Source organism: Symphalangus syndactylus, chromosome 5 (genome assembly GCF_028878055.3).
Source record: "Symphalangus syndactylus isolate Jambi chromosome 5, NHGRI_mSymSyn1-v2.1_pri, whole genome shotgun sequence".
Classification (NCBI taxonomy): Eukaryota; Metazoa; Chordata; class Mammalia; order Primates; family Hylobatidae; genus Symphalangus; species Symphalangus syndactylus.
The window spans coordinates 35,250,035-35,275,153 of record NC_072427.2 but is presented as its reverse complement, the minus strand read 5'-3'; the positions used below and the strand labels follow the sequence as shown (position 1 = coordinate 35,275,153).

The following is a 25,119-nucleotide window of genomic DNA, read 5'->3' as shown; positions in this document are numbered from 1 at the left end:
TCTCTTCCTACTCAACCATAAACTCAATGAAAGCAGGGATTTTTGTCTAGTTTTGCTTCCTATTACATCCCCCGAACCAATAACAGTGCCAGTCAAATGACAAACCCTCAAATATTTGAATAACTGCATACTTGGAGATAAAATCTGAAGATAGCTTACAAATTCATTTCCAAATATTACAAGACTCAGTCTTGCGACGCTATTAGTATTACGATGGATATAAATGCAAATTATAGACAAAGCACTACCAAGTAAAGCAGGTTTGTGTACAATCCGAATTAGAAAGCTGTTTCTGGTAAAAGGAATATAGTATTCTTAAGAGTCAGGTAAGTTCTCCTTCTACTAAATTAAATCACTATAAGGCTGAGTATCTGCGCCTTATAATCTCTCTGCCACAATGAAACTGGGAATTATACTATGCAATGCACCATTAGAACCTTTTGAAGAATGCTAATTTCCTTTAGCAAAGGTAGTCTCCCTACAATCTTAGAGATATCATTGTTTTGTTGTTTGCTTGTTTTCATTTCTTGGCTCACAAAATGTGGAAGACCTCTTTCTTCAAAAGAGATCAACATTATAATGATGATGTACAAAAGGGCAGAAATCACAACAAATCTACAAGGCATTAATAATGCTGATGTGCTATAAATAGATGTGCTTTGGAAAGAAGATATATCAATCATTAAAACATGCAAAGAATTGTATAGGAAATTTGAAAAATTGCTTCATAAAAAATACTATTTTGCAATTTAAAAAGCAACTCTATGTTTTCTTCTTTTAAAAACAAGACATGGACTTCTATAACAGGAGATATACGTAACTTGGACAAATGTTACTACTGAGGACAACTAGAAAAGCTGCAAAAAATATGAGACATATGCTTAAAGGTGTCAGTGAGCTAACAAAATAGTAAAAAGTTACTAGGCCAGGATGCAAGGTAGGAAGAAGTCCCAGAGAAGTGAGCTTAGTATTTCAGGCCACTTTTTCCCTGGGAACATTTGCTGATTCCAGAGAAACAGGAGACTAAAAAGCACTTTGACAGCCTTGCGGAAATGGGGAGACACTAACTGAAGTCCACTTTTCTCCAAGTAGCAGTGGAATCCTTGGTGAACCCTCCCCATCTTGGATTGGGCCCTAGAAGGGCTGTACCTTAGGAAAGAGGCGAACAGAAAGAAAATAGATCCGTGTGGTAACTATGGCTAGGCTTCAAATATTTCATTTTTGAAACCAAACTGAGCTCAAGAAGCACATGTTCTTTTGTCTTAAATTTAGAAATAAATTTCAAAATTAAAAACAATCATTTGAAACAAATTGTTTTTGTAATTGTAAATACAGAAAATATATTTGTAACATGTCCCACACTTGACTAAATACAACATGCTTTAATTAAGAATACAGTTTGTGTGTGAGTAAAAAAAGAGAATACTTTATTCTATGAATCCTAGAAAAAATTCTACTCTCACCCGGGCGCAGTGGCTCATGCCTGTAATCCCAGTACTTTGGGAGGCTGAGGTGGGCAGATCACCTGAGGTCGGGAGTTCAAGACCAGCCTGACCAACATGAAGAAACCCCATCTCTGCTAAAAATACAAAATTAGCCAGGGGTGGTGGTGCATTCCTGTAATCCCAGCTAATCAGGAGGCTGAGGCAGGAGAATCGCTTGAACCCGGGAGGCAGAGGTTGCAGTGAGCCGAGAGTGCACCATTGCACACCAGCCTGGGCAACAAGAGCGAAACTCCGTCTCAAAAAAATAAAAATAAATAAAAAAATTCTACTCTCTACGATGAAAACTTCGAGACTAACACTCCTCAAATATTTCAAAAACTAAAGTTCACAGTTCATCAAATTACACCATTATAACTATTTAATGTCACTCAAAATTGAACCTTATATCAAAAACTCCAAACAAAAACTCAAGCTACCATTCACTCAAAACATTCAAAGTATGAATAGGCAGAACTGATTTCAGTGATGTAGGTTTCACTGAAAAGTTTCATCCCAGAAAAGATTCACTTCATCTTTTAACATCTTAGCATTTGAGAAAAAAGAAACATGAAGAAAAAAGATCCAAAAATATCACTTTTGGATATTAAATTTTCACAATTTATACTGTAAGCCCTATAAATAGCTTAAAATTCAGTAATGGGGCAAAATCCAAAATAACCAATGTATCCATAGCTATCAAACTGCTACTTGATAAAAGTGAAACATTATGAACTTGAAACTTTTCCAACTTTATTGCTCTAAAAACTACTTAATTTATAGCCCTGCTTTGTTATCTTTACTATATTTAATATCTAAGCATTCCAAGGCAGTGACCCACATCACACATTAACTATTCACTTCCTAATATTCATTTCTATATTTAGTATCTGGTTTCCAGTTATAATATTCTGAATAAATTCATGCAAGTAAAGACTGAGAAGAATTTTAGGATATGAGCCTTTTCACCTCTAACTTTGAAAGGGTTCCCAGATAAGGTTTTAAATGCTGTAAGTATAGAGGGTCATAAGAGACACTAGATCTACCCTTTAACCCAACTGCTCCCCACCCACAACAAGAAGGGAAATAATGAAGATTTGAGACGGGGAGGGGGAGAAGACAGACACATGGTTCATAAGCATATATACAAGCCAGCAGTTCTCCTCAGAAACAAAAAAACAAAAGAGTGGGATTATTACCTGTATCTCCCTAAGCCACACTAGTTATTCTGCCTCCTTTCTGCTCTAAGCATTCTTATTTAACTGAATTACCCAAGTATAAAAATGGATTGGGGGTTGGGAGAAAAGATAGGGTAATTTACAGAACTCTTCGAAGACACAAAGCTTGGGTTCACATTCCAGCTTTGTGACTTTACCTGAAATAAGACCAAAAGTATTTAACCTCCGTAAACTTCTTCCCACTTCTTTTATCAGGCTGCTTCGAAGAGCAAATCTGATAAGGAATATAAAAAGGCTTATAATGAAAATGCACCAAATAATCACAGGCTGTGGTTTGCCACTGGGCCTAAACAATTCTAGACCACTGGATAGTATTCTAGTGTTCTCTCTCTAGACTGGAAATCTTTTAAATTGAGAACAATTATTAGTTTGTTTCAAAGATTTTATAGTGCAGGTTTTGGCAGAATTTCTTAATAAGTAAGTTGATAACTACAATTCACAAATTTCATTTGTATCCCAAGACTATCCAAATTCCCTTCAGACATGCTTTTATCATCAGTAATACTTACACAGATCTGCCTTCCACATCTAGTTTGCCTGGATTGACCCCCTTTTTAGCAAGGATTGAGGACACTTTTTCTACATCCCCCCTTTCTGCTGCTTTCATCAATCGGTCATCATATTTATTCCAATCTGCTGTATGCTACAAAAAGGAAAAAAAAAAAAGTAAATATGGCATACTACATTAGTTAAGATTTTCTAAAGAAAGAAAAAAGAGAGAAAGGAAAGCAGTACTGCATAATACATCACTTATTTTCCAATTGCATTCCAAATTTCCTTCTCCCTTCTGTGCTAACTTCATTAGGAGAGCAGAGTTATAAAATCTTCCCAAAACACATGATATACAAGAAACATTTAAAATTATATTTTTGAGGGAAAGCATGTTTCTTTTGTTCTCTGCCCAGTTCTCTTTGCCTTTGAGGCAAAAAAGGAAATCAATAACTACTGAACACCTACCCTGTACCAGGCACTAAAGTCCCAATCAACCCTAGTAAACTAAAATTATCATCTCCATTTAGCAGGTAAGAAAAGCCAAGGCCCCAGAGACAGTAAATGTCTTAAGTGTTCAAGCCCAACCATGACATCTATAGTTCCAAAATCAGTGTGCTTTTCCCATACCCTTTCAGATTTCAAATCACATTTTCAGATTTGGCTCTGGTTACATAGCTCCTAGGACTCTTAGATGCAGTGGAATTCTACATACATTTTAAGAAACTACCCACCCCCCAACAGACATTTATTTAAAAAGTACTGTTGGAAATATATTTATGGAGGCAAATTATATATATATACACACACATATTCTATAGAGAAAGCAATTCATTATGTTTATATATTAGAATAAAACTTTTACATAGAAAAAACTAAAAATGACAGACTCTAAAGTATTAACTGCTTAACATCTGAAAATATTAAGATTACAGGTTACTTTCATTTTCTCCCTTTTTACATTCCACATGTATTGTTTTTATAAAAAATAGATTTTTAATTTTAATAAAAATTCTGTGTATGTGTATTTAGATTAAAGGTGGGGGTTTTAAGAAGGATCTCTCATATAACATACATTTTAATCGTATCAAGGTTATCTCTAACTTTAGAGAAAATACATTCAAGGTATTCTGAAGCCAATAACCTAGATCTTTTCTCAATAAGCATAAATGTCAGAACATAGAATTAAAATACATGTTACTTAAACAGGTGAGATTTTAGCCTTTTAAAATATTATACCAATTTACTAGTAAATTCTGTGCTAAATCCAGTATTATTTCTAGAACAAAAAAAGATCTGGATATTTTTCACTTAACTTACAAAACGAATCCTATGGCCACAAATACCCTAACAAATCTGAGAAAAAAACTGAATCACCTGTATATCCTCTAAACGTTTCATCAATATTAATTTTATATCTACTATTCCCTATAAACCAAAAAAGAAAAGTAAAAAAAAAATCACCATCACTAATTTTCTTGTTAAACAAGTAATGTAAAATTAAATACTTGATGTAGAAAATGAATATGAAAACTGAATATGAAAAAAAGACAAATACATTAAAATTTTAACTCACTTCTGAAATTTAATATTTTAATAGAACCTGGCTCAAGTACCTACACAGATTTTAGAATTGTCTCTAAATTACTTAAATTTGGTGATGAACCCACTTCCTCCTAACTTCAAAAGTTTAAACTGCCAACTATGAGTACAGAATAACCCTGCCTATGGGCTCCAAGTCTAAGCTACAGTTTACGCATCACCTTTCTTAAGCTTTAAAACAAAAACAAAACAGTTTACTGACTCTAATTTGTAGAGTGGTAGTGGACATAAGCTTACAAGACATTGTATTTTCAAATGCCTAAAGGATTAAATCATGTTTAACACACAAATGCTTGTTCTAGATTTGATTAGTCTATCCTTACAATTAAAACAATCTCCAGTTTATTTCCAAGTAAACTTGCTGGTGGAAAAAAAGAGCCATTTAAATCACCACAAAGTTGTAAAAATCCAAAAATAAGGCTTTCTTTAAAGATAATTAAATGTGATTAAAGACTCACATTATCATATGATTTTCAGTTCTACACCAAGTACCATTTTCAGCTGTGATTCACTGTCAGTTAACAGTAACACTGTACAATTATTAAGATTTTATCATGTGCTTTTTAAACCCAGAGAAAGAAAGAACTTTTGTTTCCTATTACTAACCCCAATCTGCTAATCAACTAAATCAAGAAGAAAATAATAAAGCAAACCAAATTAATAAAACAGTAGTGCATTTTAAAAGAACACAGTTCAGAAAGTCTAACCAAGAATCTTTTGTTACACTAGACTACTGGGATACCTACTCTGTTCTTAGGAGCACAAGAAAACCAACAGTTCATCATAGACAGGATTTAGTTTCTTGTTGCTAATGGCAAACTACTTTGCATTAAGTTACAAATCTCTGTAAGCTCACAAAGCAAACTCTCAGACAAACTCCTGACAAGTGACTCAGTCCCTCACATGCTGTGCTACACTTAGCTTGGATCTCTAACGATATTTTCTTCGTCTTCAGGATCCTTCTCCGCCTTCATAACGCTCGAATATTGTCTTCCTTGCAACGCAGAACTTGATTAAGAGCAGCCCCAAGTCAGGTACAGTAACTCTATCTATTTCTTATTCTTTAGAAGCTAGCTATCTTTCAAAGTTGTCCCTTTGAGGGACCCCACTGGAAAACTTGAACAGCACTCTGCATCCTGCTGCCTCAACACTGCAACACAGACACTGCAGTGCATGATAAAACTGTCCACATCCGAATTGTCCGGTTAACAGCGTGGAGCCTGTCTCCCATTGGTTGAGTTCTATTTCAGATTTCATAGGACTTGACAGCTGAATGATAGAAAGGAGCAGCTAAGAATATATTGTAAATGCATGCTTTTCCTCTGAGTAATAAATTTCAGGTCTACTGGGGAAAATGACTCAAACATATTGTGAAACATGCTTATTATATAAAAACAAATTGTGTGACATAATGACAACATTTTAAGAGACAAATTTGGTTATTCCACAGAACAGTATTTAAAACCAGTTTCAGTCCTAGGATCATCTAACATGAAGTTATAATAGCCCTGACAAACAGAATATAAAATTCTATTTTAAGCAAACGTGTCACATTTTAATTTAAGGAAATGCACACACAGTAACACTTTCAAATTTTCTCCATTTTATTTTGTACCCCTATCAGTCTCTCTGCATACAACCAGGTTTCAGCTTACAACTGCTGCCAGTCTGTCTCCTAGCATGTTAAATGAGAAGAGACAGAAACACTGCCAAAACATTAAATAGAATACATCGTGATGAATACTTTTCAACAAATTTTAAATTTAACTCAGTACTTTTAGTTTCCAAGTTTAGCACCCTGCCTAATATGACAAGTAAATATTTTATCAGTGAAAAGTCAAATTACCTGGATTCACTGGATTAAAAAAAACTAGTTAAACACTAAAGGAGGCAAATACACATTAGACAATGAGCTAGACTATTTAAAAAATCTCCATTTGGGGACAAAGCAGATAATTTCTCTGCATTCTCTACGATGGCATACTTGTATCAACATTTCTTACATTACCAAGGCCAGTGCAAATTCAGGGTGGTTTTTTTGTGGTGGTGGTTGTTGTTGTTGTTTTTTAACCACGTTCTCATTACCACAATAGCATGAGAATAATTTACACTTCCTCTAAAAAGACACATTTGTGAAAATTGTTTCATGGGAATGCAAAACATTCCAACACAAGTGTTTACAGGAAGGAGGTAGCTGCTATATTATAGATCATGCTGCCAGTTAAAAATTCTGCTATGTACTTCCACAAGAAATCCGTTTCCTACTAAATTTACAACATTAGGCCCATATTCTGATTATAAATATATAAGGGTCATATACCATATCTTATTTTTGAAACAATGATTGTTTTTTCCCCCAAACCACAAGATATCACAATGGATTCATTTGGCTAAACTCAGAGACTCCGCCCAGTCTATGTCACCCTTCTTCTGAGGAAATCTGTGATAGAACTCAGACCTTGTCCTTTGGGTAACAAAGCAAGCAGATTCTTTCTAGAAATAGGACAGCAAAGGCAAAGGAAGAGGGAAAACAGTAACAAATAACTAAAGCCATATAAGGAGCTGCCCATGCTCAGGAGATAGGATTGTGTGTCCTAGTATTATGGATGTCCTGAGCTGCCTGCCACCTCCCCAGCCTCTGTGGTTTAATCTTCTGTGCCTGCTCTCACACCTTCCTTCATAGCTATTTCCCAAGAGCCCTAGGCAAATTCCCACCTTTGCTGTCCCCTGTACCTACAAGGTTCTTCCCTCCCCTACTTTCAGGTTCTTCTCCAATGTCACTTCCTCAGAGAGGGCTTCTCAGACCTCTGCATCTAAACGGCCCCGTGTCCCACTCTACCCCACCACTCTTTATCCTTGCACCCTGTTTTACTTTTCTGCAGGGAGCTCATCAGTATCTGCCATTACATCAGATGTTTATCTGTTTATTAGCTTACTGTCTGTCTCCTCAGCTCCCCTCTAATTTGACTGTATCTAAGGTTTCTTCTGTGTCTGGTTTGAAACTATAAAACTAATTTTTCAATAAGTAACTTGGTAGTCAGTCACTAGATTCTCACCCATCTTAAGGCCAGAATCCACATCTGCTTCATGAATCCTCTTTCCTCTCGGACTAAATTGTTAAATAGGCTAGATCTGTAACACACATTTACCAGCAACATTGTTTCCCAGTAAACTATCCACATTCAGACAACAAGTATCTATTGACCTGAGATGAGGGCAGTTAGCCCACCACTGGTTCAGTTGATTGCAACTGAGCAAACAGATCCTACTGCTCACGGTCAAAAAAAGACCCTTCTTCACACATACTCCTGCATATCCCACACCGCAAGTCTTTCTTTACCAGTCTACAAATCTACTGGACTCCTCAAAAAGCACTTTAGTTAAAACACATGTTCTTCAGAATTTTGCCTGACTCTTCAGAATTTTGCCTGACTCAAAAGTCTACCTGCTGTATACTAGTGGGATAATTTATACTTTCTAGGCACCGGTGCCCTCAACTACAAAGCAAGGATAACAATAGAGAACCTATATGTGTAAAATCAAATAGCTAATAGATATGAATGATCTCAGCACCATGCATGGTAGATGTTTATGCCCAAAAATGGTAGGCACTGGCGATAGTCACAGGTGCTCCTGCTCCTGGTCAGAGTTACTCTTAAAAGAAAAACTTCAGCTGAATTAAATTTAAAGTTGTTTAATTGAGCAATGAACAATTCAGAAATCAGGCAGCCCACAGAATCACAGCAGATTCAGAAAGACCCCAGGGATGCCTTGTGGTCAGAACAAATTTATAGATTAAAAAGGGAAGTGATGTGTAGAAATCAGAAGGGAGGTACAGAAATAGCTGGATTGGTTACAGGTTGGCGTTTGTCATATTTGAATACAGTTTGAACACTCAGCAGTGTATGAGTGGTTGAAGTATGTGACTGATGGGATTGGCCACGACTCAGCTATTGTTACAGGCGCATACTCCTAAATTAGGTTTTCAATCTTGCCTACCTATTAAGTTAGGTTATGGTTCATCCACAAGGACTCAAATATAGAAGTACAGAGTCCTTCTCAAGGCATATTTAGTTTGCTTTAATATTACTAATCAGAAAAACACTCTTTAAAAAATTAACAAAGAAGTGGCAGGGTGCGGTGGCTCACGTCTGTAATCCCAGAACTTTGAGAGGCCGAGGCAGGCGGATCACCTGAGGTCAGGAGCTCGAGACCAGCCTGACCAATGGGGTTTAGCAGAGAAACCCCATCTCTTCTAAAAATACAAAATTAGCCAGGCATGGTGGTGCATGCCTGTAATCCCAGCTACTCCAGAGGCTGAGGAAGGAGAATCGCTTGAACCTGGGAGGCGGAGTTTGCAGTGAGCCGAGATCGCGCCATTGCACCCCAACTTGGGCAACAAGAGTGAAACTCCATCTCAAAAAAATAAAATAAAATAAAAAAATAAAAATCCAACCAAATCCCTAGAAGTAACAATTTACAAGAAATACAGGGGACAGAGAAATATAATAAACTATATCACAAAGATTGCATCACAGGATGCAATTAGAAAGATCTACCATTGAGTAAACCACAGTTTCTTAAACAAAATATGGCAAGATTAAAAAGAGATAGAATTTAACCTATAAATTAAAAGTGACTTCAGAAACCTATCAAGCAATCATAAGTCACAGAACTTAAGTACGCTGATTAAACAAACTGTATTTGTAAAATAAAACAATTGAGAAAATATGACTACTGACTGGATATTGGATGGCATTAAAGAATTATAGTAAACTGAGATTTCTGATGTGATAATCTTATAATTATTTCTGAAAATCCCCATGTTTTAAAAATACATACTGAAATATTTTTAGATCAAATGAATCAAGTGATAAGATGTCTGGTATTTGCTTCAAAAATAATCAAAACAATCAGAGGGCAAACCTAATCTAATAGCACATTTAAAAGATTATACACCATGATCAAGTGTATAATCTTTATTCCTGGAATGCAAGGACGTTTCAGTATATGAAATTCATTGTAATATACCACCCTTAATAGAATAAAGGACAAAAATCACAATGATCATATAAGTTGATATAGAAAAAGCATTTGACAAGACTCAACATCCTTTCATGGTAAAAATACCCAAAAAACTGGGACTAGAAGGAAACTGCCTCAACACAATAAAGACCATATATGAAAAGCCCACTGCTAACATTATACTCAACTATGGAAAACTGAAAGCTTTTCCTCTAAGATCAGGCAGAAGAAAAAGATGCTGTTCTGGCCATTTCTATTTAGCACAGAATTGGAAGGCCTACTCAGAGAAATTAGGCAGGAAAAAGAAATAAAAGACATCCAAACCAGAAAGGAAGAAGTTGAAATCATCTCTGTTCTCAAATGCAATGATCTTATTTGTAAAAAAAAAAAAAAAAAAAAAAAAAAACTCTAAAGATTACAGATACAAACACACTCATACACACAAACAAAACAAAAACCTGTTAGAATAAATTCAGCAAAGGTGTGGGAGAGAGTACACAAAAGTCCGCTGCATTTCTATATAATAACAATGAACAATCCAAGACAAAAATAAACAATTCCATTTACAATACCTTCAAAAATAATAAAATACTTAGGAATAAGCCTAGTCAATTAGGTGAAAAATTTGTACACTAAAAATGACAAAACATTTTTGAAATTAAAGAAGTGACAAATCTAAAGACATCCCAGGTTCACAAATTTGGAAAACTGAATACCATTAAGATGTCAATACCACCCAAGGCAATCCAGATATCAGTGCAATCCCTACCAAAATCCCAATGGCATTTTTGCAGAAATAGAAAAATAAATCCTAACATTCATATGGAATCTCAAGGGACCTCAAATAGGCAGTCTTGAAAAGGAAGAAGAAAGTTGGAGACCTCACACTTCCTGATTTCAAAGCATATTATGAAGCTATAGTAATCAAAACAGTGTCATAATGGCATAAAGACAGACATATAGACCAGTGGAATAAAGTAAACAGCCCACAGATAAACCCTCACGTAATAGTCAAATGATCTTCAACAAGGTGCCAAGAGCACTCCATAGAGAAAGAACAATCTCCTCAACAGTGTTGGGAAAACTGGATAGCCACACGCAAAAGAATAAATTTGGACCTTTATCTTACAACAGATGCAAAAAATGACTCAAAATTGATTGAAGACCTAAACGTAAGACCCTAAACTATAAAACTCCTAGAAGAAAACACAGGAGAAAACTTCCTAAATTGCATTTGGCAATGATTTCCTGGATGTGACACCAAAAGCTCAGCTACAAAAGCAAAAATAGATCAATGAAACTATATCAAACTTCTGTGCAGCAAAAGAAACAATCAACAGAATAAAAAGGCAACCTACAGAATGCACAGAAATATTTGCAAATCATATATCTAATAAGGGGCTAATATATAAATTACATTTTTAAATTACTATGACTCAACAACAACAACAAAGATTTTAAAATGGGCAAAGGACTTGAATAGAGATTTCTACAAAGATAATATACAAATAGCCAATAAGCATAAAAAAATATGTTCAATGTCACTAATCATTAAAAAAAAGCAAATCAAAACCACAGTGAGATATAACCTCACACTCATTAGGAATGATGCTAACATCCCAAAATAAGGAATAAGAAAAGAACAAGTGTTAGCAAGAACGTGTAGAAATTAGAACCCTTGTGCACTGCGGGGATTGTAAAATAGTGCAACTACGATGGAACACATATGGTGATTCCTCAAAAAATTATAAATAGAACTACCATATGATCCAGCCATCCTACTTCTGGGTATATATCCAAATGAGTTTAAAGCAGGGTCTCCTAGAGATATTTGCATATCCATATTCATAGTAGTATTATTCATAATAGCCAAGAAGTGGAAATAATCCAAATGTCCATTGACGGTTGAATGGATAAACAAAATGTGGCATATGCATACAATGGAATACTATTTCGCCTTAAAAAGGAAGGAAATCCTTTCACATGCTACAACACAGATGAACCTTGAAGACATTATGCTAAATGAAATTAGCCAGTCAAAAAAAGACAAATACTGTATGATTTACTTACATGAGGTAGCTAAAGTAGTCAAATTTACAGAAACAGAAACAATAGTGGATATCAGGGCTGTTGCAGGGGCAGAGATGGGGAGCTATTGTTTAATGGGTATAAAGTTTCAATTTTGCAAGATAAAGTTTTAAAGATCAGTTGCATAACAATGCAAACATACTTAACACATGAATTTAAAATGGTTGACAGTACATTTTTATGTTTTCAGTACAATTAAAAATAATAATAAAAATATAAATGCAATCTCTCACAATACCATCTTTTTTTTGAGACGGAGTTTGTTCTGTCACCCAGGCTGGACTGCAATGGCACAATATTGGCTCACTGCAGCCTGTAACCTCCACCACCCAGGTTCAAGCTATTCTCCTGGTTCAGCCTCCCGAGTAGCTGGGATTACAGGTGCACACCACCCACACCCGGCTAATTTTTTTGTATTTTTAGTAGAGACAGGATTTTGCCATGTTGGCCAGGCTAGTCTTGAACTGCTGACCTCAAGTGATCTGCCCACCTCCGCTTCCCAAAGTGCTAGGATTACAGGTGTGAGCCACTGTGCCTGGCCAGCCTATTGCATGATTAATACTAACAAATATTAATTTTTAAAAAATCAATCAGAGGTTTGTGAGTATAGATAAAACAAGATTGGCCACAGGTTAATAACTGTTAAAGCTGAGTTATAGGTTCATGGGAGTTCATTATAGTAAACTATTCTCTCAACTTCTGTATATTTCATTCACCATTAATAAACTGGCTGATGTATACACATTTAAACTGCAAAACATTATCACCAGTGCCTTTCGCTGAGTCATTAATGTGGCAGGAAAAGCAGCACACCCTTTCCACTCTAATCCTTTAACAAAAGATACCTCTCTGCTTCAAAAGAAAGTATTAACATATCAACATATCTTGGTGAGTCCATAGTCATATACTTACAAGGTAAGCCCCATAATATTAAATGAAAGCCTTCTAAAAAGAAGTAGTAAATTTTTTGAGGGGTATTAATGTTTACCATATATTATAACAAGTAAATTTCTACAGTCAGTTATTATGTTGGTTTGAAAAAGAGACATTCATCCCATTCAGAAAGCAGCAAGCCAAAGTATCTATGGTAAAAGACAAAACATAGTTGTTTCTGGAGAACAAACATTTTAACACGAATCAGTTATTTCACTAAGTAGATCTAACTGGATAACTTTAAACTCTAAATCAACATAAAAGAAATCACAAATTTTGACACTGACTCTCATATTAATATCAATTAGAAATTAGTAACTATGGCCGGGCGCGGTGGCTCACGCTTGTAATCCCAGCACTTTGGGAGGCCGAGGAGGGCGGATCACGAGGTCAGCAGATCGAGACCACGATGAAACCCCGTCTCCACTAAAAATACAAAAAATTAGCCGGGCGTGGTGGCGGGCGCCTGTAGTCCCAGCTACTTGGAGAGGCTGAGGCAGGAGAATGGCGTGAACCCGGGAGGCGGAGCTTGCAGTGACCCGAGATTGCGCCACTGCACACACCAGCCTGGACGACAGAGTGAGACTCCGTCTCAAAAAAAAAAAAAAAAAAAAAACAGAAAAAAAAAAACAAAAAAAAATTCGTAACTATTCCAGATACATAGAATTTTAATTTGAAAAGTAATGTATGTTTAGTGTAGAAAGCCTAGAATACATTTAAGTTTATAAATGAAAACAGAGATACCCCATAATTCCACCGTGCAGAAATAACCATTATTAAAAACTTTACATCTAGACTCTTTTCTGTTAAAAAGTCTAAACAAGATTTATTTAAGCCTATGAGTCCAATACTGAATATTAATTTATTCAATATTTAAGACAGAAAGTCTCCTAAGAAATTTATAGATGCAAATAAGTAAGTAGACCTTAACATATATGCAAATCCATATGAAATACCTTATACTGTTTAATGGCTAGTCAACAAATCATAGCTAAAATGATTAGGTGACTAGTTTTAGCCTGAAGGTAATTTATATAGGATGATAGCAAAACTTTGATAGAAAACTGCTTAAAGCCAAGAGGAGTCATCCCGAACAAAAGTATCTAATTCACAGATCTTAATAATTTTGGTGTCATGGATCCCTTTAAAAATCTAATGAGGCAGGGCGTGGTGGCTCTCGCCTATAATCCCAGCACTTTGGGATCACTTGAGCCCAGGAGTTGAGACCAGCCTGGGCAACATGATGAAACCCTATCTCTACAAAAAATACAAAAAAATAAGGCATTGTGGCGCACACCTGTAGTCCCAACTATTTGGGAGGCTGAGGTGGGAGAATCACCTAGTCCTGGGAAGTCGGGGCTGCAGTGAGCCAAGTTCGTGCCACTATATTCCAGCCTGTCTGTTAGAGCAAGACCCTGTCTCCAAAAAATAAATATAAATAAAAAATAAATCTGACGAAAGCAATGGACCCTCTTTTTATTTATAATTGCATATAAGCACTCCGTGAGATAGGAAAAACCAGACTTTTCCCAACTCTCACACTCACCACAAAATACTTCTGTGACCAAATGCAGAGAGGTTTTCCCCACTTACGGAGCAATTCTCCAGCACACAACATCTGGGTCTCCTACAATTTAACTCATTTCTGACACTAGCTACCTGGAGATAGCGTCAGATCGCACAGACCTACAGACTCAGTCCCATAAGACTGTCACTCCCACCCTTCAGATGCCAATTGCAAGCCCCAGCTTGTGACCTGTGCTTCTGACCAACTGCCTGTAAATCAGGGTTCCCATGACCCATGATTAATTTGCTAGAGCAGCTCACAGGACTCAGGGAAACACTTTACCTATGCTTACTCATTTATTGTAAAGGATGTTACCAAGCTTGCAGATCGAAGCGATGCAAAAGGCAAAGAATGTGGGAAGGGGTGAAGGACTTTCTTGCCCTCTCCTGGCTCACCATCCTCCAGGTGCCTCCACATGTTCAAGCAACCAGGAAGCTCTCTGAACCCTGTCCTTTTGGGGCTTTCACGGAGGCTACATTGCATAGGCATGACTGATTACATCACTGGCCATTGGTGATCAACTCAACCATCAGCCCCTTTCCCCAACCCTGAGGTTGGAGTGGGCTGAAAGTTCCAACCCTCTAATCATGGCTTGGTCTTTCTGGAAGACCAGTTCCCATCCTGAAACTATCTAGGGGCTCCCAGTCATCTCATTAGCGTACAACAGGCACTCTTATCTCTCTGGAGATTCCAAGGGTTTTAGCAGTTGTTTGCCAGAAACCAGAAGCAGGGATCAAATATATCTTTCTTGTTACATCATAATATCAAAAGCACATATTCAGAAAAATTTATATTTATTTTCAAAGGGTTCATTGACCTCCTTTGCAAAACATAGAATCCATAAACCCCCAAAATAAAATTTTTAAACCCTAATATAAGGAGAAGCAGCCAAAAAATGTGTATTTTACATAATGTTTATAAAATAAGTACCAAAGAACTGCCAGAAGACTGGATAATTCATTTGTTCAATAAAAATTAGGCCGGGCACGGTGGCTCACACCTGTAATCCTAGCACTTTGGGAGGCCAAGGCGGGCAGATCACTTGAGGTCAGGAGGTCAAGACCAGCCTGACCAACATGGCAAAAACCCGTCTCTACTAAAAAAAAAAAAAAAAAAATTACAACAAAATTATTACTAAACACCTATGTGCAAAGGGATATAAATATTTCACTCAACATTCAAATATGTATGATCGACTGATAGTGCCAAGCCCCATTTACAGTGCTAGATATACCAGGGGAAAGAAAATAGACATGATACCTGGCCTCAAGCAGGTGACAGGAATTAAACCTTGTCACTTTCTTCAACTGATCTCAAAGTATAATAAGGCAGACAGATACATATATAAATATGTACAAAACAATTACAGTATACTATAACAACACCACAATAATTATGTGTGCAATACAGAAATAGTTCAAAAGAGGGAAAGTCAGAAAAGTTCTATAGAGATGACTAACCTATCTATTAAAAGGTAAGCAGAAAATCACCAGGTTTGAAATACCATCACAAATTTAGGAAATGACAAACACAACGTGTGGCCTTTTATGGTCTACAAAGCACTTTATATTCATTATATATGTATCAATTAAAAGCTACATGCAAATGACTCAGAAACACATCTGCAACCCAGGCTCCTCTAAGCTCCAGGCATATATATATATATCCATATACCTTCTTCATGATTCTTCTTGAGTGTTTTAAAAGCACCTACACATCCCAAACCAAAAACATGCTCTTCCTCCTGAATTCTGATTCTATTCCAAGTTTCATTAACACAGCAAAGACACCAGAATCCATCTAGTTGTGTGTAGACAGAAATCTAGATATTAATCTTGACACCTTCCTTTCCTTGGTCCCCATCACGAAATCCTGCTGATTTTACCTCCCCATCTTACTGAAATCCACCTGCTCATCTCCATGTCCATCAAAATTACCCTGTTCCAAGTTAATACCATCCCTCACCAGGATGGCTGCATTTATCTCCTAAATGGTTTGTTCTCGTTCATTCTAGCCCCTTTCCTTGTGTTCTCCACACTGCAGTCAGTAATTTTTCTAAAATGGAAACCTAATCATACCACCACCACCACTTTCCTATATCCTGTCCCACCTCAGTTAAAATCCTTTCAGTAGCTTTCTAGTGCTTGTAGGATAAATACAAAGCTCTTTAATGGAGTCCAAAAATCCCTGCACAGTGCTGCCCTCACTTGCCTCCTTATATCATACGGAAAGTTAACCCTGTTTCTCATTTTATACATGCAGAAATGGAGTCACTAGGAGATTAGGGGATTTGGTCCGCTATAAGTCAACTGTAATTAGTTGCAGAATGATTGAAGAATCCTGTTGTTTTGACTTCTTGTCCAGTGCCCTTTGTACTAGTTAAGCTATTTCCATTTCTCTAATCATCTGGAAAAAAATCTTCAATGTAAAAATGCAAGTATCTTTTTAAAATTTCCACATAATAAACTTAGATATCCTTTATAGCAAAAAGGATGAAAACTTCCATATTTGCATATGCAAACTTTTATGAAGCACCTACTACTGTCAGGCATGGAAGACAGCACAAGTCTCTCTTCCCATGGAACTTGATGTTCTAATGAAGAAAGGTAAGTAAGCAACCAAGGAAAACAAACTGTCACGTAAGAATAGGGAAGGAGAGCCAGGCACGGTGGTTCACCCCTGTAATCCCAGCACTTTGGGAGGCCAAGGCGGGCGGATCACGAGGTCAGGAGATCGAGACCATCCTGGCTAACACAGTGAAACCCCGTCTCCACTAAAAATACAAAAAATTAGCCGCGCGCAGTGGCCGGCGCCTGTAGTCCCAGCTACTTGGGAGGCTGAGGCAGAATGGCATAAACCCGGGAGGCGGAGCTTGCAGTGAGCCGAGATGGCGCCACTGCACTCCAGCCTAGGCAACAGAGCGAGAAAGAATAGGGAAGGAGATGTGATGAAAATGCTGAGAGTTGACTGTTAGGTTGGGTAACTGAAAAAGGCTGTTGTAAGAACGTGATCTTGACGGTGATAGCTGAATGACAAGGAATTTACATCCCAGACAGTGGGAACAACTAGTGAAAGGAGCTTGGATGTCTGAAAGAAGGCCAATGTAGCTGATGCATAATGAGTAAGACAATCCCAGGATGAGATAAGAAGGCAGACACCACCAGATCTATAATATGGGATTCTTCAGTTTTATCATAAACATTTTTCAAAAGGGACTTCTTGAAGGATTAAGGCAACTGTAGTTTCATGAAGTTCTTTTGGTCACTTTGGAATCAAGTCTACAAAAATAACTCATCCTGACATACTATTTTTTTTCACTTCCAAGAATTTATATTGAGCAATATTACCAGCTGAATCTTAACTTGCTTTGAAATGTTTACAAGATGAATCAATTATCTTAATATAATAGATATCTTATATACCTCATCCACTTCAAACCTAGAAATCTAAATAAACTTTACAATGAACTATGCTAAAAAAATCTACCATAAGAATAGCACTCCCTAAAACAGAGTTTCATAAAGTCACCATCCTCCAGATAAGGCTCCAAGAAAAGAAAGTCTTCTCCAATGGGAAAAATATATATCCTAAATAAAACTAAACATCATTGATGTTTAGGCAAATTCCCCCAAAACGTCTAATTAACAAAGTACAACAGACTTCTATAGTACCCTATAATTACCAACATTCTCTGTTACACAAGCTCTATCACAATTCAAAACAGCAGAGAGCAAAGCTTATGAAGCATAAACATTCCTTGAAGATTAGGCTGCACAATTAAGAACTGTTCTACAGTTCACTGGATTGATGATGGCTAGAAATATTTCCCCCATTCCATTTAGTCCAAAGGTTATTTATTACTCCCACTTATATAACAGCAAATTAGAGCTTATGTAATAGAAAAGGAAAAGAATGTTAAAATATACCAGGAAAACAAAAGCTGTACAGCCAGCTTCTTTCTCCCTGACCCCGACTCTCGTCTCTTTATTATTTCCCTTATCCTTAGTTAATTATGCCTCATTCACTTCTGTTATCCTTCTACTGTATGATTTGAAAGTATGTAGTTTGGACTCAATGGAACAAACAGAAGAAAGGGAAAATTATATCCTATCAATCATTTTCCTGACCAAGGCAAGAACAGGCTTAATCTCACTTTACTGGATTCTTCCACATAAAAATATAAAGGACAAAAAAGATGATGATGTTTTAAATAATAAAATCTAACCTCTTCAGCATCTAAGGTGGCCATGAAATCTGAAAAAAAAAAAAAAAATTAAAGAACTGGAGTCAGAAAGACTCAGAAACCACTGCTTTGCCAAGATTTCCTAACCACCCAGTTTGATTCTATTCTAGTCTGTTGTATAAATACCAGACTGTCTACTCCTCCCTAATGCAGGTATTTGCTACTTTATTAGAACTGTCTGGGCACTTAAAACAGTTTATTTAAAATATAGACAAGATGTGGCTTCTCCACATTTAACAGTTATCATTTGTACTGTAATATTACTTATTTTACCCTTCCTCAAGAGAAAATGCATTAAATTACTAAGTAAATATATACATAGATCTTAAACAGGACAAATTATAATGTATATCATACAAGAATGAAGCTTTCAGGCTGGATAAGATTTTAATATTCCCTTAAAAATACTAAGCAATTGGTTATTTGGAAAAAAATAAATTTTGTTCCTTGGTATTTTTTGAAAAGTGTATTCAACAAGAGTTCTTAAAAAGCCTAAATGCCATAAGTAAAATTTTTTAAATATAAAGCTAAAAACCAAGGAGGGTCATTGTGCCTTCTATCCCTATATATACCAATGAACATAATAATAGTTATGGTGAATTTTAACAAATATTTTTGCCAATGTTTGATATGTATCTCAAAACAGGAGAGTCTTAGAAAGCTATGTTTATTCTCAACAAAGTAAAAGGCAAAATAGATACACTTATGAAAGAGCCTCTGATGGTGTTTGATCACAATAAAAACCAACAAAAGATATTTTTGTACCTTTGGCTTTTTCTTGGCTTTGCAAAGAAATATTAATTAAACAAAAATAGGTTCACTACAACTCAAAAGACTCTTCAAGTACTAAACTGAAAACAAATATTACACCATTAGCCAATATTTTTATAATGTAAAATGGGAATAATAAGGTTATATATATAAAAGCAGAGGGTTATAGGAAAGCATATGTTTTTGTAAACATATTAAAAGCTAGCTGCTCTTCCTTTTATTAAATGAATAATACTTCTGCACAAATGCATAACTTTCCCCCAAACACAGTTATTTCACACAGGATTTCCTTCCAGTGAGTCTTAATACATGTCTCCCATATTAAAAATACATGGCCAAATTAATAATGAGAAAGAACGTTTGTTCTCATATTTAGATCTATAATAAAAACACAGCATTATAAAAAAGGATTATATTTCAAAATTGTTTAGAAAAAACCTCTTAAGTGTTGTATGTACACAATTATTAAACTTGAAGAAGAACCCTTCAAGTTAAGTCAAACTGTTATTTCTACTTTCCAAATGGGGTATAAAGGAACTCATTTAAGCCGGTGGATGATGCAGCCACTGTCCATTTCTTTCACTGCTATAAGTCCAGCCCTTTGCAATGTGATTGTGCCACTCCTGTCATCAAGAAATGACATTTATTTCCTCATCCGTTGAATCCTTGAATCCAGCCTGGACTTGTAACTTAATTTGACAAATATAATGTGGCAGAAGTGACCTTTGTAGGAGATCCTGCTGCTTCCGCTCTACTCTGGGAATGCTGCTAGCATGCTGTGAACAAGCTAGCCCCCTTGAGGGTAGGAGAGCATGACAGAAAAAGAGCCCAGCCACCCAGCCACGCCAGCAAGCATCATGTGCCAGACATTATCAGTGCTGCCATTTTAGACCATCCGGTCCTCATGCAGCCACCAGACGACTGCAGCCACATGAGTGACCCCAGACAGACCAGACGAGCAGAACAACCATGTAGCAGAGTCCAGCCCAAATTGCTGACCTACGGAGTCATCAGCAAATAAAATAGTTGTTATAAGCCACTAAATTTAAACCTAGGACTGCCTGAATCTAGAGCCTAGATTCTCTCCACTAACTAAAGCTGCAATTATTCTTTGGTTTAGAAATACAAACATCTTACATCTTGTAGTCTAATTCAATTTTATAGATATAAGAGCAGCCAAATTGAGAAATAATAGTTTATAATTTTATCCATTATCTAAAAATAGGGGATGAGCTGGGAACAGAAATATGTCTTTACCCTCCTAAAAGAAGGAAAATAGATATAATATTAATAATATTACACTGATAAAATTTTATTAGAAAAAGTACATTTTCCTCTTTCCCAAAGATATGCAAGTATTCATTTAAAACCTAACAGTATTCATATATGTTTTATCAATAAAAACTGAACTCAGCATCTGATCTAAAAGACAATCCGAATGGCCATGCAATAAAAACTAAGAAGTTAATAATTTTTATTAATAAATTTGTGGCTTCAAGCAATGAAACATGGCTGGGCACAGTGGCTTATGCTTGTAATCCTAGCATTCTGGAAGGCCAAGGTGGGCGGATCACCTGAGGTCGGGAGTTTGAGACCAGTCTAACCAATATGGAGAAATCCCATCTCTACTAAAAATACAAAATTAGCCAGACGTGGTGGTGCATGCCTGTAATCCCAGCTACTCGGGAGGCTGAGGCAGGATAATTGCTTGAACCAGGGAGGCGGAGGTTGCGGTGAGCCGAGATCACACTATTGCACTCCAACCTGAGCAACAAGAGCAAAACTCTGTCTAAAAAACAAACAATGAAACACTGCTACTACTGTAATGTCTAATCAGTACACATTCATACTTGAATGGAAACACTAAACTAGGCATGGACCATAACAGAGCAAGAACCATAAGAGCCTTCTCTATGTGTATCCTTTAGGGTTTGGCAAATTTTTCAGTAAAAGATTACATAGTAAGTATTTTAGACTTTGTAGGCCATGTGGTTTCTGTTTTAACTATTCAACTCTGCTTTATTTACAAAAATGGGCAGTAGGCCACAGTTTGCCAACCCTTGTTTTAGGTACTCACTGAACTTTGGCCAGAAGACACCTAGTTTATTGGCTCTGATCAAGCTAATCTGCATGTTGCCTTCTCATAAGACCTACCAGAAAGTACTCTCCATACTCATATTTTACTATCTGCAAAATTGCACAATGTATATGTGATGGTTAAATTTTGTGTCAATTTGGTTCTGCTATGGTGCCCAGCTGTTTGGTCAGATACAAGCATAGATGTAACTGTGAAGGTATTTTGTAGATGTGATTAACATCTATAATCAGTTGACCTGAAGTAAAGGAGATTACCCTCTATAATGTAGATAGGCCTCAATCCCTTAAAGGGCTTAAGGGCAAAAACAGGATTTCCAGAGAAGAAGCAATTCTACCTCAAGACTGTAAAATGAAAATCCTGCCTGACTTCCCTGCCTGCTCTACAAATTTCAGATTTGCCAGTACCATAATTACATCAGCCAATTCCTTAAATTTCTTTATACACACACACACACACACACAAACACACATATATCCTATTAATTTCTCTGGATAACCCTGATTTACATACTAAGGTGGTATATCCTTACATTTAAAAAGGGATATACTCCGATTTTTTGATACATCAACTGGAAGTTATGGTAGATTGTATTACTTTTGAAATTATTTATTCTCCTGCTTCCTTACAAGGTGAGAGAGAGAGAGAGAGACAGAGGAAGGTGGGGGGGCAGAGGCGGAGGGAGGGGGAGGAGGGGGAGAGAGAGGGAGAGAGGGAGAGAGAGAGGGAGAAGGGAGAGAAAGAGAGAGAGAATGTGTGTGTGTGTGTGTGTGTGTGTGTGTGTGTGTGTGTGTGTGTGTGTGTGTGTTAGGAGTAGACATCCCTAGGTTATTGCTTTGGGGATCAGCCATGTGATATGTTTGGCCAACAGAATGTGAACAGAAGTGAGGTACACTGCATGTTACCAAAAGCTTTAAGCAGCAATCCGAGTTACAGCCAGCCTTCTTGCTGTAGTACTTTGTAAAGAGACTGGCACATATCTTACGAGGGCTGTTCCTTCAGCCTTGGTTCCCAAATGAGAAAAAGTCTGGAGCAGAGCCACAGGTCAGGGCAGAACTGAAGTTGAATCACAGTCTATAATATAAAGTTAGTGGGAAATATAAGTTTGTTATCTTGAGAAGCCACTTAAATTTGGAGGTAATTACTATAACATGGCTGAACACTGCAAAATTCGGTACCAAAAGTGGGGTGCTACCTTAACAACAGCTACCACCAAAAATAATTTTAAAATATGTGATATAGGCTTTGAAACCAGGTGGCAGAAAGCAAGAAAACTGTTACTGGAGAATGGAAAAACAGCAACCCACATAAGGCGGTGGTAAATAAAACTGTCACATAAAAAATTGAATAACTTGGCAAAAAGATTATAAAAGCTGAACTTCAGTTGTCATTAAGTAGATTTAATAAAGTACCATTAGATTAGCTCATTAAAGGAAAAAGAAATCCCCCAGTCATAGGAAGGAGGAAGGAAGGGAAGAAGGAAGGGAGGAAGGAAGGGTGGAAAGAAGGAAGGGAGGAAGGAAAGAGGGAGGAAGGAAGAAAGAGAAAGAGAAGATGAAGAGGAGAAGAGAAGAGAAGAGGCTCAGAAGAGGCTCAGAAAACTTACTTGCAAGTAAGGATAAAAAAAGAGAGAACCTGAAATTCCTGGACTTGCAAGGTAGAAACTCTCAACTATTTCCCATTTCCAACAAGTAAAAAAGTGTTTACAAAGCCCAGCTATGGCATAAACCCAGAGCAAAGACCGAATCGTAAGCGTAGCCATCATACTGTCTAAGACCTTTGAATTAATGCTGCCCCCAGTAAATCCGCTCAGTGGAACCAAATGGCTTGGTGGGGGATTCCCTGACAGGCAGAGACTAAGAATGTGGACCCACGGAAGCTCTATAAGCTCAAGATACCTGTACTGAAGTCCAAAGTAAAATGCACATCTCAACGAGCTGAGGATGTAGCTACTGGCACATGGCTCTGACTGATAAATAGATAAAAAGAAAAAATACAACCACCAAAACATCATTCTGTTTGAATTAAGGAACCATTTTTCTTCTAGATTACCTTTAGGCCCTCAATTTTCTATAGGCAAGAAGTGGGTTGAGAAAGGTGTTCAACCCTTATAACATTCCCTGACCAAGAAGAGCATATCCTCCAATACTCCGTTCAAATGTAGACAAGAATGATATATTAAAGGAAACACCTTACAGAGTACCCACCCAAGAGTCATGGAAAACAACAAACTGGGTGAATAATCAAGGAAAATCCCCTAGGGCCAAGAAAAGTTACCCTTGCTACATTTATCCAGTAAGATTTTCATTGCTAAGGACCAACAATTGTTATGTGCTTCCTTTCTTCCCCTTTATTTATTTATAAATTGTTTGAGATACAGGGTGATATGGTTTGGATCAGTGTCCCCACCCAAATCTCACATTGAATTGTAATCCCCAGTGTTGGAGGTAGGCCTGGTGAGAGGTGACTGATCATGGGGGCGGATTTCTCCCTTTGGTGTTGTTCTCATGAGATCTGGTTGTTTAAAGCGTGCAGCACCTCCCCTCTTTCTCTTCCTCCTGCTCCAGCCATGTAAGACATGCCTGCTTCCCCTTCGCCTTCTACCCTGATTGTAAGTTTCCTGAGGCCTCTCCAGAAGCAGATGCCAGCCACTATGTTTCCTGTCCAGCCTGCAGAACAGTGAGCCAATTAAACCTCTTTTCTTTATAAATTACTCAGTCTCTGGTATTTCTTTACAGCAATGTGTGAGTGGACTAATACACAGTGTCTTGCTTTGTTGCCCGAGCTGGAGTGCAGTGGTATGATCATGACTAACTGCAGCCTCAAACTCCTGGGCTCAAGTGATCTTCCCACCTCAGCCTCCCAAAGTGCTACTACAGACATGAGCCACCATTCCCCACCCATTCTTCCCCTTTCTTAACAGGAATGTTTATTGTGGATATCCTGTCTCTGTTCCACTACTGGGAGAGATGGATGGCAGAACTGGTATTTTAGTTCATTGATCTCTGGATCAAGAAAATCTACATAGATAAAAGATGTAGAAATCCTAAAGAGGTTTAGACTTCAAGACTAATGTTACTGAAGGAAATTCTTAGAGTATTTTCCTTGAGGAAGAGATAAATATATTTTGTATGCCAAAGCAAAGAAAGTTAATATTTGTGATCAAGAGGACAAACTGTGGTAGATTATATTACTGTTTGGTATTTACCAGCCCTGTCTTTGAAGAATATGCACCCCTGCACCTCACTGACTCTGCACCTGGCCATGTGACAAGCACTGGCAGTCATGAAGTACTCCACTCCTGAGCAGAAGATTTAACAGGTATCACAAGTTACAGCCAGCCCTGAATTCTGCTCACTACCACGAAAATGGCAGGTAGAGACAGAGGATGCTCCATCATTCTGGATCTTAGGATGAAAGTGTGGAGTGCAGCCACTTGAACAGTCAGCCCAAAGCCTACATGTGCCATAATGCTGACAAACCACCAAGATTTGGAGATTATTTGTTTCTGCAGTGAAGTTGATTAATACAGAAATCAAATGAAACAAAAGGTTAAAGGGGGAGGAATTGCGTTACATACAAGTATT

General features: G+C 37.1%; 1 protein-coding gene across 4 annotated transcripts in view; it reads right to left on the bottom strand.

Moving 5' to 3' along the window:
- Nucleotides 1-25,119, bottom strand: part of UACA (uveal autoantigen with coiled-coil domains and ankyrin repeats) — a 103,593-nt gene that overhangs the window by 39,359 nt on the left and 39,115 nt on the right. For 2 of the 4 annotated variants that reach the window (XM_055277933.2, XM_055277931.2), the window contains exon 2: nucleotides 3,229-3,362. In XM_055277933.2, the coding sequence (XP_055133908.2) occupies nucleotides 3,229-3,326 (98 nt within the window). In that variant the 5' untranslated portion in view covers nucleotides 3,327-3,362. The other 2 variants (XM_063638811.1, XM_055277932.2) reach the window with 2 other exon arrangements.